Source organism: Bos grunniens, chromosome 10 (assembly GCF_055505025.1).
Source record: "Bos grunniens cultivar Pamir isolate PY7600 chromosome 10, Bosgru_T2T1.0, whole genome shotgun sequence".
NCBI classification, from domain to species: domain Eukaryota; kingdom Metazoa; phylum Chordata; class Mammalia; order Artiodactyla; family Bovidae; genus Bos; species Bos grunniens.
The window spans coordinates 85,321,601-85,336,401 of record NC_141174.1 but is presented as its reverse complement, the minus strand read 5'-3'; the positions used below and the strand labels follow the sequence as shown (position 1 = coordinate 85,336,401).

Here is a 14,801-nt window from a genome sequence, read left to right as displayed (position 1 = left end):
AAGACATATCAATTATAATCACTTTGTATGGACTTTATTTGGGATCCTAATTCATATATACAATGTTTTAAAAAAAATCATGAGGCAGTTGAGGAAATTCAAATACAGAGTGGGCCTTTGATGACATTGAATATTACTGTTAATTTTTGGGGTGGCTTAGTGGTATGAATATCACAGCTATATTTTTAAAATAGATTTTACTTTTTGGAGATATTGAAATGTTTACTAGTTAAATGATGAAATGTCTGGGATTTGCTGCATAATATTCCAGTGGTCATGTATAAATAGAAGGAGTATAGGGATAAAACAAGGTTAACCCTGAGCTGATAACTGTTGATGCTGGATGATAAGTATATGGAGATTCATGATACTGTTTTCTCTATTTTTGTATGTTTGGCATGTTTCCTAATAAAAAGCCAAATGGATTCAATCCATGATGTCTCTGCATGAGATAGTTGCCCATGCAATCTACAGAATCATTAGAATCACAAAAAATCTAGGCTGGAGAAGATTCAGGGATTGCTCACCCAGCCTTCAAGCATGACTGCATAGATAAGACCAAGATCTGGGGAGGTCTGGTGACATAGCCAAGGTGACATGGTGAGCTTGGGGCTGTGCTCCTCTGCCTCTGGGCATGTGCACCTATCCCCCCCACCCCACACCCAAAGTTCCCCTCCTAGTCACCAGAAACGATGGTGATCCTTATCAAGGCCTGATTTTTCTGGCTTTCTTTCTTTAGTCTTCAATTATGAAATATTTCAAACATATAGAAGATATTCAGTTCAGTTCAGTTGCTCATTCGTGTCCGACTCTTTGTGACCCCGTGACTCACAGCACGCCAGGCCTCCCTGTTCATCACCAACTCCCGGAGTTCACCCAAACTCATGCGCATTGAGTCGGTGATGCCATCCAGCCATCTCATCCTCTGTTGTCCCCTTCTCCTCCTGCCCCCAATCCCTCCCAGCATCAGGGTCTTTTCCAATTGATACTACTAAAACTACCACATAGATTTTTTAAAATGGCTATGTACCAGTTGTGGTGAGCAGGGGACGCTTTTTGCCGTGGTGCAAGGTCTTCTCACTGCGGTGGCTTCTCTTATTGCGAAGCACAGGATCTAGGACATGTGGCTTCAGTAGCTACAATCCCGGTCTCTACAGCACAGGCTCAGTAGGTGTGGTGCATGGGCTTAGCTGCTTGTGGAATCTTCCTGGACCAGGGATCAAATCCACGGCTCCTTCATTGGTAGGTGGATTCTTATCTACTGCACTGCCAGAGAAGTCCAACCACATAGATTTTTTAAATGTGAATATTTTGAGATTTTCTTCGGATTTTTTTTTAAAGGTAACAGAATGTGATGATGGATAGAGCCAAACTCCCACCTTCCTCTCCCTTCCTTTCCTCCTCACAGATACCAACATCTTGGTGGCAGGCTGTGTTCTTTCCACTTGCGTTTGATGTGTATACTCAAATTTAGAATTGTTTTGTGTGGATTTATATTTGACATAAATAGTATCATATCATATATTTCCTTTTGCAACTTGCTCTTTTCACACAACATTGTGTTTTTGAAATTTATCCAAGTTGATGCATGCAGATCTAGCTCATACATTTTAAAGCCTCCATACAATTTCTTTATACAAAAATGTATAGATTTTTCTTTATTCATTCCTCCAATAATGCGTTATTGCATTACTGGTTATTTACAGTTACTTTTGCTGCTTCGAACAATGGGGCCATGAAAAATCTCTGCATGTATCTCTTTGTGTAAGAGCTTCTCCAGCGTGTGTACTTGGAAGCAGAATTATCAGGTCATAGAGTTGTGTTGCTTCTACTTTGCTGTTGCCAAATGCTCTGTGAAGTGGGTGACCCAGTTATGCTCCCACAGTGTCTGACGATACTAGTCATTCCACATCCTCATGGAAGCTGCATGTTCCTAAACGCAAAACTTGCCAATCCAACGGGAACGAGTTGTTCTCTTTTGCTTTGGCTTTTGGGTTTGCATTTCCCTGAGGACTAGTGAGGCTGGGGCATTTTCACCTGCTTCCTGGCCGTTTGTGCTTCTCCTGTGCATCGTCTGTGTTCTTCCCGTTTTTCTGGGTTGTTTACTTCTATGTGCCAATTTGGAAGAATTCTTTACCTATTCCAGTTACTATTTCTGTGGCAGTTATTGGTGTCACATTTGTAGTTTTCCGTGCTTTGCAACTTGATGGCATCTTTTGTGGTACAGGTGTTTTAAATTTTAATACAGTCAAATTGACCTCCAATTTTTTCTTTATAGCTCTCAATTTCTGTATTTTGTTCAATGATCCTTTCCCTACTCAGATTTCTAAACGTGTAAGGATTTTAATCCCGCCTGAATTTCTTTGTGTACGCTGAGTAAGGCAGAGGTCCACTTCCCCTCCATAAAGATGGTCTATTTGTCCATTGTCCCAGAGCTGTTTGCTAAAAGCCCTTTTCTTCAGTGATACATAGTGGCGCCTAGGCCATAGTCACCTCTCATCTCTGTGGAGACTTACTTATAGACTCTGTTTTGTTCCATTGGCCCATTTGTCTATGCGTGCACCAAGAGCATATTTGCCTGCCGACTGTAGCCTTGAGTCCCTAACAAGTCTTGCTATCTGGAGGACAAGCTCTCCTTTCTTTTTCCTCTTCACAATTATAGTTGCTATTTTGAGTCCTTTATTCTTCAGATAAATATTAGTATTAGCTTTTCAAATTACATAGAAATCATTCTCTTTGGGTTTTGTTTGATATTATAAATTGATTGCTGGGAAAGAGAGCTTTAAAAATGATACTGAATTTCCTTATCAATGAATATGGTATAGCTTATGATCTGCACAGGTCTTTTAAAAAAGACCTGCAACATTTTTCTGTAACATTTAATGTTTTTCTTCAAAAACGTCTTGTGTAGTTTTACTTAGTTTTACTCATAGGTCATATTTGTTGCTATTTGTAAAAGCATTTTTATTTCTTTACATTATGCTTTGAAATTGGTTATTGCTTATGAATAGGAATGCTATTGATTAATGAATATTGATTTCAGATCTAGCAATGTGGTTAAGCTCTCTTATTTAATTGCATATTTTCTACATATATAGTCACACTATCCATAAATAATCATAGTTTTTCTTCCATTTCAATCATTGCATTCATTTTTTTTTTATTGTTTTATTTTGTCCAGCTGGAGGCTGGTAGAGCCTCCAGTCCAATGTTGAATAGAAACAGTCATAAGAGGATTCTTGTTATGTTGCTGACTTTGAAATCATGGTTCTAAAACTTAATTTTTATCTATTATTGGGTTGCTGCTCATCTGGTTTAGCTGTCCATCATAGGATTAAAGATATTTTCTTTTATTCCTTGTTTGGTACATTAAGGAAAATCATGAATGTTGAATTTTGTGAAACATCTTTATTTCTTTTGACTGATGAAACTAGATCTTCTAGCTGTGTTCTTCAATAGTTGGTTGTAGGGTTCTGTGATTCAATTATGTTGTTCAACTCTTCCATATTCATATTAATTTCTCTCTCAGCTTGATCTACCAATTTCTCTTAGCGGTTTGTTAAAACCTCCCATTCCTCTTTATAAAATTCTGTCCACTTTTTAGAATTTATGTAGTGTTCTGAACTTGGGAGCTCCCACTCTACCTTTAAAGTCTTTTATCTATGACATTAAATGAGTCCCCTTTTTTTCATGATAGGCTATCAAAATTGTTTTATTTGCTTTTTATTTTTGGCTGCACCTTACAGCTTGCTTAGTTCCCTGAGCAGAGAGTATTGAACCTGGGCCCTGGCTGTGAAAGTGCTGATTCCTAACCACTGGAGCTCCAGGGAATTCCCTATTTTACTTTGATTTTATCCAACATGGCTGTCTGTCCACATGGTTAAAGGGAATCCTAATTAGCTTGCTGTTTCATTTGCCAGTATTGGACATTCCAGACCTGCTTTTTCTGAGTCTTGTCAGCTATTGCCAGCAAACACTTGCATGGGTAGCTTCCCTCTGTGATATCCAGGAGAGACAAGACCACAGCCCCATCTCACTCTTGCTCCTGGCCTCAGTAGTACGGGAGACCTCCAGGGCCCGCTTCTGAGCCATCAGCCCTGTGCTGGTTGATCTGCTTGGGAGGGGAGTTCGGAGTCAGGGTCAGAGTGAGCACGCTGTGGAGCTTTCTAGGCATTGACAGACATGCCCTAATGGATGTGAGGAAGGCCTAAGCTAGGCAGTGGACATTTCTGTCTTCCATCTCTCCTTCCTATGTTCTTCATCTCGAGATCACTCATCCCCTGCTCTACCTGTGGGGTCAGTTCTTTCCAAGTTTCTGAATCAATCCTAATGGTCCACCACCCACCCACCCATTCATCCATCTACTCATTCATTTGTCCAGCCAGCATCAGTATTGTACAAATACTACAAGCTGTGTGATCTTGGAACTTCAGCGACATCATCTATAAAATGAATATAGTAATAGCATTGACCTCTTAGGACAGTTATGAGTTTGGAATTACACAATGCTTAAAAAGAAGTGGCAGACACATACTAAGTCCTCTATTAAGAATAGCTATTATCTTCATCCCACACTCACTGATTCAGTCAACTAACATTTCCTGAGCATGTACTATTGAGTACCAGAGATACGAGACACAATCCCCGCTCACTTCCAGGTGGACATCAGGAGAGGGTGATACCATTAAATTAACAGCCATGATGCACCATGCATAGTACGTTCCCCAGAGAGCTGGCAGAAGACACTCCAGCAGCACAAAGGAGACACAGCCAGTTTAGACTAAAGGAGTTGGGGGCTAGGGAAGGGCTCCCTTGAAGTGAAACTAAAGTTGAATCCTAAAGAAGGAACAGGGGTTCAAAGAAAGATGCAGGGCATTCCTGGCTGGAAGAGAAACACATAAGTAACCTAAAATCCAAGTGGCCTCTCAGGGCATTGGAGGCGTGTGTGACTGGTGTGAAAAAGTGACTCCAGAGGTACAGGGCTGCACCTGGAAACCAGTTAAGGAGTTCAGACATAGTGCTGTGCACAGGGCCATCGAGGGGCTCCAAGCAGAGGACTGGTGGGGACAGATGTGCAGCTTAACGTCCTACACGACTGTATGCACCAGATAAGCGACCCAGGTCATGTCCAGTGCTCCAGTGCACAGAACCCCGGTCTCTGCATGTCAGTTGAGGTGGGGACCTAGAGCCTGGGGCTCAACACAGGCAGTCTCAACCCTCTGAACTGCAGCTCACCCCCTAATATTTCCTCCTCCTGGCTCAGGTCAGAACCCTGGCCTCTGCAGGTCTCTCCTGAGTTTCACCAGCCTGCTTGGCCTGAATCTGAGCCTAGTTTCTGCACAGGAGGCGACTGGCCAACGAGAGGCTGCAGGAACGGGGACTTCAACAAGCTGGAGTGTAGCTAGATCAGGGCAAAAGGGAGAACTAGACGGGTTGGGGGAGGGAGATGGAGGAGGATGTGCCTCTTACTCTGGGCCTTGGCACATGCTGTTCCTTCTACCTGGAACACTCTGCTCCACACCTCCCTTGGGCATGGCACCTCTTTGTTCTTTGGGCCTTGGTTCGGCTCACTCCTTCCAAGAAGCCTTGCTCTGACTCCACTCCCTGGGTAACATCTCTACTGTGTGCTGTGGCATCTTCCGGTTTGTGCCTTCTCACCCAAGTTACGGGCATTAGCATTAACCTGCTGGTATCTGCCTTCCTTTTGGGCTTCCCTGGTGGCTCAGACAGTAAAAGAAGCTGCCTGCAATGTGGGAGAGCTGGGTTTGATCCTGGGTCGGGAAGATACCCTCTAGACAGAACTGGCAACCCATTCCAGTATTTTTGCCTGAGGAATCCCATGGACAGAGGAGCCTGATGGACTATAGTCCATGGGATTACGGAGTTGGACAGGACTGAGTGACTCACACACACACACACACACACACGCATCTCACCAAGTGGCAGTTGTCACTTTACGTGACTGTTTCTCCCGGCTGGCTGAGCACACTGTGGAGAGGGCAGGCGTCATGTCTTACTGATCTTTGCATCCTAACACCTAGAACCATGCCTGGCATATGTTGGGGTCTCTCCATAGAAATGTTGGTGGGATGGATGGGTAGATGGAAGGATGATTGGAGAGATGAGAGGATGAGTGGGTGGGTGGATGGATGGATGGATGAATGGGTGACTGGTGAATGGATGGAAACATGGGTAATGTGGGTGGGTGTGTTCTAGAATGTTCTCAAGGCAGGATACTGGTTTCCACGACTCTTGTCGGCCATGGCTCTTCCATGAGAAATTTCCTCACCAGTCCTCTTAAAGAAGAGGCAGGAATCCTCATGCCCTAGATACTAATCCTTGAGACAGTACCGCTCAGTCCTGCCCACTAAGCGGCTCCTTCACGGAGGCTGTGGTATGGGTTTAGGGGAAGGGGAGGTGTGAGTCGCAATGTCGGCTCAGGCCGTGTGACTCATGGTGAGTTATGTAGCCTTTATGGGCCTTCACTGTCCCATCTATCAAACGAGGGGCCAAGGACAGACGTCTCTCCAAGTACAAAAGTTCCAATTTTGGTGTAATATTTAAAAATACTTCACGAGTATGGTACATTTTATAGAGTACATTTCCTACTGTTGTCACAAAAACATCAAATGATGCCCAACCGTGCAAATAAAATAAGGCTCATGTTTGTTTGTTATACTTTATATTAAAAATAGTTCATTCTCCAACACTGTGTTCTTATAAAAATGTACACCCCATCTCCATGGGAGAGTCCATGGCCAGTTTTTAACATTTAAGTCTTGCCGATCACACTTCCACCTCCAGCTCTCTGTATCTGTTCCTTGGTGCAGACCCTATGATTTAGGACGGTCACTGCCTCTGCTGGGGTCGGGGCTGCCTAGGGGTGGGGAATAGGGATGGGCAGTGACTCAGAGAGGCCTGAGAGTGAATGGCTCTGCCATTGTTACAAATGGCCTGGACACTTGCACATCATCTGATGTGACCTGAAACCACGAACTTGGTTTCTGGCCAGAAACTCTGGCTTCTGACGACTATGCCCTCTCTGTTTCAATGATCTTGCTTTGAGCAAAGGCAGAGTGACCAAGCTGGAAGACCCTCAAAAGCCAACCTTTTCTCTGGGCTTCAGGGACAAGCCTCAGGACAGTGCACTTGCCCTGAGAATCAGGATAACCTCAAGCCAGGGAAAGCTCAGCCTTTATTCACTGGTGCTGCCCTGAGTCTATGAGGTCCTGGGCACTATCTTCAGTCAGCGAAACCAGTCTAGCTGTGTGGACAAGCAAACAGGAGCACTGAAGAGTTGCAAATGCTATGATCAGTATGAGCCTGGATTTTTGCAGGAATGGTTAAGGGGTGACTTTGAAAAAGGCTTGGAAAATGGGACATCCCTCGTAGCTCAGTTGGGAAAGAATCGGCCTGCAGTGCAGGAGTCCCCCTGCAATGCAGGAGTCCTGGGTTCGATTCTTGAGTTGGGAAGATCCCCTAGAGAAGGAAATGGCAACCCCACTCCAGTATTCGTGCCTGTGAAATCCCATGGACAGAGGAACCTGGCAGGCTACATTCCATGGGGTTGCAACTGTCAGACACAACTTAGCAACTAAACCACCACAGGAAAATGGTATCAAGGTTTTCTGCTACTTTGTTGATGAGGAGGTAGGGGCAATCTTGGGGGATTAGAGACGGAAATTGGAGTGTGTACAGTATTTGGGTTCCTCCCCAAAGATTCGAAGAGGCCTCCCAAGCCTTCAAGTGCAGAGGAATCATCTGCAGAGTCGCGAGAGGTGGATACGGCAGTGGATATGGCTTTAGTAGGGCTGAGTCGGGGCTGAGGTTCCGTAAAGCGGAAAGTGCGGGAGGGGAGCGGTGGTGGGGTGGGAGGCAGTAGCGAGGCAAAGACAAGCATGCGCAGTGAAAGGCTCGGGGTGGAGAGGCTTGTGAGCTTCTTTCTGTCAGGACAGCCGCAGCGCGGACAGGCAGGGTGGAGGCACCAGCACTCAGAGCCGAAGGATGTGTTCCCAACTGCACTTTCACAGGTCAGGTGTCTCTCCCTGGCCTCCACTGGGAGCTTCCGGGCCCGAAGTGAGTCTTGGTCGTCTCCCCATGCTCAATTGTGCCGAGAACCTCTTGGTAGAAGAGCCTTTCTGAGATGGTCTCCCCTTCTCAGCAATGGGCCTCACATTGACCTTCACTCCCAGGAGCCAAGAGTGGAGGGGAGCATTCTGAGACATTCTTCCTTTCTACCCACTGGGACCTGCAACCCTCAGGTACAGAGAGAATGTTCTGGCCAAAGACTCCCCCATTTGGCCCTGCTAGCCCTCTGCTGTGATGATCAGACTTTGACAAGCAAGGAAAGCATGGTTCAAAGGGGTGTTCCTTTACTCAAGTTTGTGCCACCAGTACAAGTCAGAGATGTCAGCCAAACATAGCCGCAGACGGGCCTTCTTCCTACATGCTGGAAGCTTCTCTTCTGCAAGCCTGACAGGAAGCCCAGCTCCAGCTAAGTGACCCTGGTACGTGCAGTCCAGCTGTCCTTTCGAGGCTTAGAATAAAGGCTGCTCTATCTGGATGGTCACTCCTTTTTTCAAATGTTCAATCCTTTCTTGAATGAAATAACAGCAGGCAATCGTTTTTATGTGCTCATTTGCAGTGACTTTGGCAGGACTTGGAAACCACATTAGCCCCACATTCTGGAAATTTAGCTCATGGCTGCATGATGCCCAGGAACCTGGGAACCACCACCCCAGGCCAGTCCTGCACCCTCAAGGGCACTGCCCCCATTTCCTCTCTGTAAACCCCTCCTAAGTGGGGTTGCCCCACAGCATCTGAAGTTAAGCTTAAAAAAAGAGGGTAGAGGTTTTCAGGGTCCTGATGGTCATAGACACTTTGCAATTTCTCCGCAAGTTCATCCCATTTCATCTTTTTCCGCAAAGAGTTGGGCAGTGGCAGCTACACAGGACACGGGTGTTAACTGTGGACTTCCCCTCTGGGAACTGCCCTGAGGAGACCCCCCCACCCCACCCTGCCTTAAACTGGGGAGACAGCACAGGGCTGGGGTCATGAAGACACTCCCTTTTTAACTGTTCCACATGATCACTTTCTAGGGGTGTGGGGGCAGTATGGGAACGCTTTAAAAAAAGAAGCGCTCACATTTATGGATGACAAAGGAGATCACCCAGGACGTGGGGTAGACAGCACCCCACCCCTCTTCTTGGGAGCCTGAGGGGAGGGAGAATGGAGATAAACTACTGGGGTGGGGCAGGGGGAGGAGGAAGAATTAAAACGCAACAATCAAACCTTTAAATAGTAACTTTTAAAAATATAAAAACAGGTCATTACAATGACTTTTCATTTTCTTTTTTTCTTCAGGAATCAATTTGTCTTCTACCCTCGCCTTCCCTTGTGGCAAGAGCCTTAACAACAGGTGGTGGCTAAGCATCCGAGACCCAGAGAGAAAGAGAGACTGAGAGAGGAATAGAGACACAGACAGACTCTGGACACCCCTCCCCAGCCTCAGAAAGGTTAGGGCACCCACCTTGCCCTTCTCTTCCGCCTCCAGAGCCAGGTATGTGGAGGGGCTCACCTGGGAGCAAGAACATTGGAGAGGGGTTCACTGGGAACCCCCCTTCCTTCTAACCAGACAGGATCACACATTAGAAAATAACCCATAAAAATGCAGTATAAAAATTATCTTCCATATGCTACATCCACGGAGAGCCCACCACCAGGACTCATAACGGCCTTTAGCTTTTCCTTAAGAAAAAAAAAAAAAAAAAAGACCAAAGGAAAACCAAAACAAAAAACAAAATTCTAATACCTCAGAACATTTTGGTACCAAAAAGTGGCACCCGCAGGAGCTGATATTCTACCTGTAAGCTGTTTGGGCTCCTAAGAGAGACAGGAAGCCAGGAGAAGTCAGCACGGTGCACCCCCAGCCCAACCCCAAGTCCCCTCTCCCCGCTGCCCTGCCTGGGGTGGGGGGGCAGGGAGATCAACCTTAGACTCCGTCCTGCAGGCTAAATACACATTTTCCCTCTAAGGAGAGAGTAAGGGGTCAGAGGCAGGAAAGTGGGGAGAAGGCATTTTATGAAAGGACATCACTTCTAATTCCTTTTATTCAAATTAAAAAAAAAAGCACCCACATCAGTTGCTATTTTCCTCTGGTAGCTCCCTGAGCTGAGTTGCTATGCGTTCTTCTACCTTTGTGTCCTTTTCAGGTTGTGTCCGAAGATTAAGTAGGGCTGGAGACAGAGTGCCTTTGAACTTCCATTTCTCATCACGACAACCAAGTGTGCACCAAAGAGAGATGGAGGCGGGGGTGGGATGGGGGAGACAGACAGACAGACAGCTTCAGACACCCGAGAGGGGAGCCAAAGGGCTAAGAGGCAGGTGGAACTCAGGAGGCCACAGAAAAATTCACTGTGTTTCTGCTGCCGTCAGCCTGGGTGGCACCCGTCTCGAGCTCTGCCTGTCCGTCAGTCTGTCTGGAGCTGGGTCCTGACACGCCTTAAGACGATTTCCAGGTCCACAAGGAGACACACACCCAGGGGTACCTGATGGCTGACCTGGCCGCCAGCCATACTGCCCCTCCTCCACCCAGGAGTCTTCTTCCTCTCCCACTCCCCTCTCCATTCTGCCCCCCTCCCTGCCTCCCCTTCCCAGATGGGAACTTCTGTTTAAAAAAAAAAAAAAGCCACCACCACGAGTGGATTACGAATACAGCAGGCGAAATACACGGCTGGCACTGCCGGTGGGAAGGGGCCTCCTCCCCCGCTGACCAGTCCGAGATAGGAGTCTGTTATTTACACTTTTCACAAACCTTGTGCGCTGCACAATCGGGGACGTGAAACCCTCCCCCACTCCCTGGTACAAACGTGTGGTCCACACTCCAGTGTCCCCGGGCTGGGGAAGGAGGACACATCAAAAGAAAGGGGAAGGAAAGAGATTCATGAGGGTGTATGTGGAGAGCCGGAGCCATGAGCCTCCAAATCTACGTGCAGCCTCTGCCAGCATCGTTATGGGAGGAGGAGGGGAGAAATCCATGGGAGTCCGTGAGACACAGGAGTCCCGACGTGACGGGCGTGTCCTCTCAGCCCGCCGGAGCGCGGTGCTGGGCCGCTCGCTGCCTGTCCTCCGTGTCTGCGGGGTCTCCCTGGCACAGCCGAGTCAGGGTCTCCCAGAGCTTGACAGCCCCGTCACAGTCCTTGCTTAGTAGATGACCTCATAAACCGTGGCCTTCTTGTCACCAGAGCCTGTTACGATATATTTGTCATCCGCCGAAATGTCACAGCTCAAGACTGACGAGGATTCCTTAGACTGGAGGAGGAGAGAAAGGACAGAAATTCACTCTCTGGGGGTACTCAGCGCTTTCTTGGTACTCGTGGGATTCACCCGCCCTCTGCCCACCCTGGAGAGCATGCTGTGAGGCCTTCAAACACAGCCCTTCCCATCAGTGGGGCCCCTTCTGCCTGCTTCCCCATAAGGAAAAGCTCATTAACTGGGCCAGATGTGATCTTTACAGTCAGCTCCGAGCAGCAAAACACAACACTTGAGTGTGAGCTTTGCATCCTGAGTTTACAAATAGGAAGAAGCGTTTCTGAGCTGAGAGCAGGTGTATCCAGTGTAACTAGAGACTCTTGAAAGTTACATGTGTGATGCACCAGATGCCAGACTTCCAAACTGCATCAAGAGAATGTCTTACTGGCTCTGAAAGAGAGTGTGTGTGACTGTGTAAGTGTGCAAGACTGTGTGTGTGTCTCTCTCTCTGTGTGAGTGTATATGAGTGAGCGAGGGAGAGTGCAGTGTCAGGCCCCAGGCTTTGAAAACCCACACACAAAAAAAGCCTCTTCCCTCTCTCATACCTCTTTCTGGATCCTTCTCTGGCCCCATACCTCTCTCCTTATATTGAAGTGTTGAGATGGAAAATGAACTTACTTTAATACCAGACAACACTGCTCAGAAAAAAAAAGCTGCCCAGTTTGCTCATACGCCCGGTGCGCCTCCTGTGAGGGCTCAGTGTGCAGGCCAGAGCCAAGAGCATGTTTTCATTCCTCCTTGCTCTAGAAATCCTACAAGAGCCCCTGCTAAAAGCCCTCGCCCCAATCGGTCAGATGCCACTAGCAGCAGAGTATGGGTCCCACTGATGTGCCCAAGTCCAAACCCTCGCCGCTGGAGAAGCCGTCTTGGACTCCCAGTAGGTAGGGGTCAGGGCAAGTCCTGCTCTGCCTCCCCCATCCCTGCCCCATCACCGTGGCCAGGCCCAGACTCTCAGCAGAATCAAGAGGGGCACTTGGAGGGCAGGTAGTACCTGGAATATGCTGGCTCCATACGGAGTCCTCCAGGCGTTGAGAAGGTTATCTTTCCCAGTGCTCACAAACCACTTGCCTGCAGGCAAAGGAAACATCAGGTTGTGGGCTGCTGCCCTCTAAAGCAAGACCCGCCCCACATGGCCAGCTACCATGGAAACGCGGTGTGACCCGCTAACTAGTGCTGGGCTGACTCTTCCCTTGTGAGAAGCGTTTTGTAATCAAGACATACCACACACACACGGACACACACGGACACTCAGATACTGCCTTTCTCTGCAATCAAGGGGAGGGGTGGACAGGCTGGGACAGAGAGGGGCAGGATCTGCAGTTAATCACAGGGATTACACTTCGCCAGAAGATTCTTTTTAAAGCCACTAAGCTCAACTGGCCCATCTCGATTCTACTACTGAAAGATGGCAGGAAGGACTGGGGATGGCGAAGCTCCAAGCAGCTAGAGACCCAGCCAGAGGTGGTGCGTCTCTGCAGGCACGCCACCAGAGCTTTGCCTGCGTTAAAGCTCCAGGGTTCCCAAAGCCCTGGGGGGGGTGCCTGCTATTCCTGGTCCATAAAGACCTGTTGGGGTTCAGAGAGGCTGGGACTGTCCTAAGCTGCATGGCTAGTCAGTGGGCCGGCACATACTCCAGTCCAGAGCTGTGGCCACCAAAGCCCATGGTCCAAACCACCTGTAGGCAGGTGCTCTGCTCCTGCCCCAGGCCAGCAAGGTCTGGCTCTGGCCTGGTGTCGCAGGTGCTTGGTACCCTGTGGCAGTACCTGCATCCTCAGATGCGGGGCGGGATGGGGGTACTGGTCTGGGTCAGGAGGCTGGTTCTGAGACCATGCTCACTTAGGGGGGCTCTGGCCCTTCTCCAAGCTCCGAGCGGCATCCCTGCACAGAGGGCTGGCCAGGCTCCCGCTCCCCCAGGCTCACCGCAGTAGGCGAACTTGAGGGACAGCACGCAGCTCTCGTGCAGGTGCAGCTGGTACTTGTCGGGCTTGGTGTGGTGCAGCACCTCCACGTTGCTGCTCTCCATGCCCACGGCCAGCCACTCCCCGGTGGGACAGTAACCCAGCGAGAAGATCTGCAGGGGAGGGGAGGACAGAGATCAGCATCCTCCAAAACCACGGCAGCGGGGTGCCGGGGGCAGTGCGGCGGGGACAGGAGGAGGGAGAAGAGGGGCGCTCCTCCACGGCCCTGCTCAGGAACCCTGTGGGCTCAGTCTTACCGACTCCCTCCCCTAGCACCTCCCCACCTGCCATGTGCAATGTAAAGTCCCCCTCTCTCCCCCTCAAGGGAATAGGATCTCATGTTTTATCCCCAATCAACTTCCCAGGTGAGGAAGCTGAGGCTCAGAGAGGTTGCTGACTCTAAAAAGTAAAGCGGCAGAGCCAAGATTCAAACTCAGAGGTGACACAGACATTTCACTTTCAAAGTTATTCTCTGTCTCAGTGACTTTCACCTTTCCTTAAGAAAAATATGAGTAAATAAAACACTAATGTATTAAACGTGCAAGATTAAAATATTAACACAAATAATACAATAACAAAAAGTAATAATACTTAGCATTTATGGAATGCTTTCTATAGCCAGGCTTACAGCCAAGGCTTTCAGAGGGACCATTGCAGGTACTCACATCAGACCCATGAAGTAGCTATGACTATTCCCATCCCATGAATGAGAAAACTGAGGCCAAATGCTCAATGGCAGAGGAGCTGGGAATCAAGGGGCAAGTGCGACCAACTCCAAAGCCTTGTGAATTCTGCTTCATGGCCACTTCCTCCAGGAAGCCTTCCTAGATGACTCAGCTTGGTCTCAGGTCCATTTGTAATGACTGCGTGTGAGGACCCCTTGGTCCCCTGAACCAGCCCCTGAGACCCAGGGAGGGAAGGCCCCATGCTGCCCCAGTGGACGGGGAGGGTCCCAGGCACACACCTGGGAGGTGAAGTCGTGCTGCTGCAGCTGCCGGCCCTCCCGCAGGTCCCAGGAGCGCACCGTGTTGTCCAGGCCCCCCGTCCACAGCTTGGTGCCGTCATGGGAGATGTCTATGCAGCTGGCCCCGTCCGTGTGGCCCTGGAACTGCCTAGGAAGGCCAGGCAGGGGTGAGGGTGAGCCCCAGGGAAGCACTGACTGCTATGTTGACAGCTGTCCCAGGGAGACGCCAACTCTGCCCCAGCAGAACGGGAAGCTCGAGGGCCATGGTCCTTCAGGGCTCCTCTCCCACGCGAGCGTCTCGGCCAGGGCCAGTACTTGCACGAGGTCACAGGGAGGGAGGACTCAGACCCAGCAGCTTAAGCTCCTCCAAACCGGTCTCAACGCTGCCTCTTCTCCCCACATCTCTGCGTGTCTCAACTTATCTGAGTTCTGCCCTGCCAGGTCTGCCCCAGGCCCCCTCTCCCTGGAGCCTGGTGCAAGCTCCTGGTCCACAGAGCCCTCCCGCCTCTGTGGGCACCTGGTACAAGCCGTCCTTTCACCTGGGTGCCCTCACCTGTGCCACCCCGGCC

The 14,801-nt window shown here is 48.9% G+C and overlaps 1 protein-coding gene across 8 annotated transcripts in view; it reads right to left on the bottom strand.

Moving 5' to 3' along the window:
• Positions 1 to 9,288: 9,288 nt before the first annotated feature.
• The window catches only part of TLE3 (TLE family member 3, transcriptional corepressor), a 48,932-nt gene continuing 43,419 nt past the window's right edge, over positions 9,289 to 14,801 (bottom strand). For all 8 annotated transcript variants that reach the window (XM_086319015.1, XM_086319017.1, XM_086319016.1 and 5 more), the window contains exons 17-20: positions 14,233 to 14,380; positions 13,231 to 13,381; positions 12,302 to 12,378; positions 9,289 to 11,310 (exon numbers count right to left, since the gene is read on the bottom strand). In XM_086319015.1, coding sequence (XP_086175141.1) covers positions 11,203 to 11,310; positions 12,302 to 12,378; positions 13,231 to 13,381; positions 14,233 to 14,380 — 484 coding nt within the window. In that variant the 3' untranslated portion in view covers positions 9,289 to 11,202. The remainder of the gene's footprint in view (positions 11,311 to 12,301; positions 12,379 to 13,230; positions 13,382 to 14,232; positions 14,381 to 14,801) is intronic.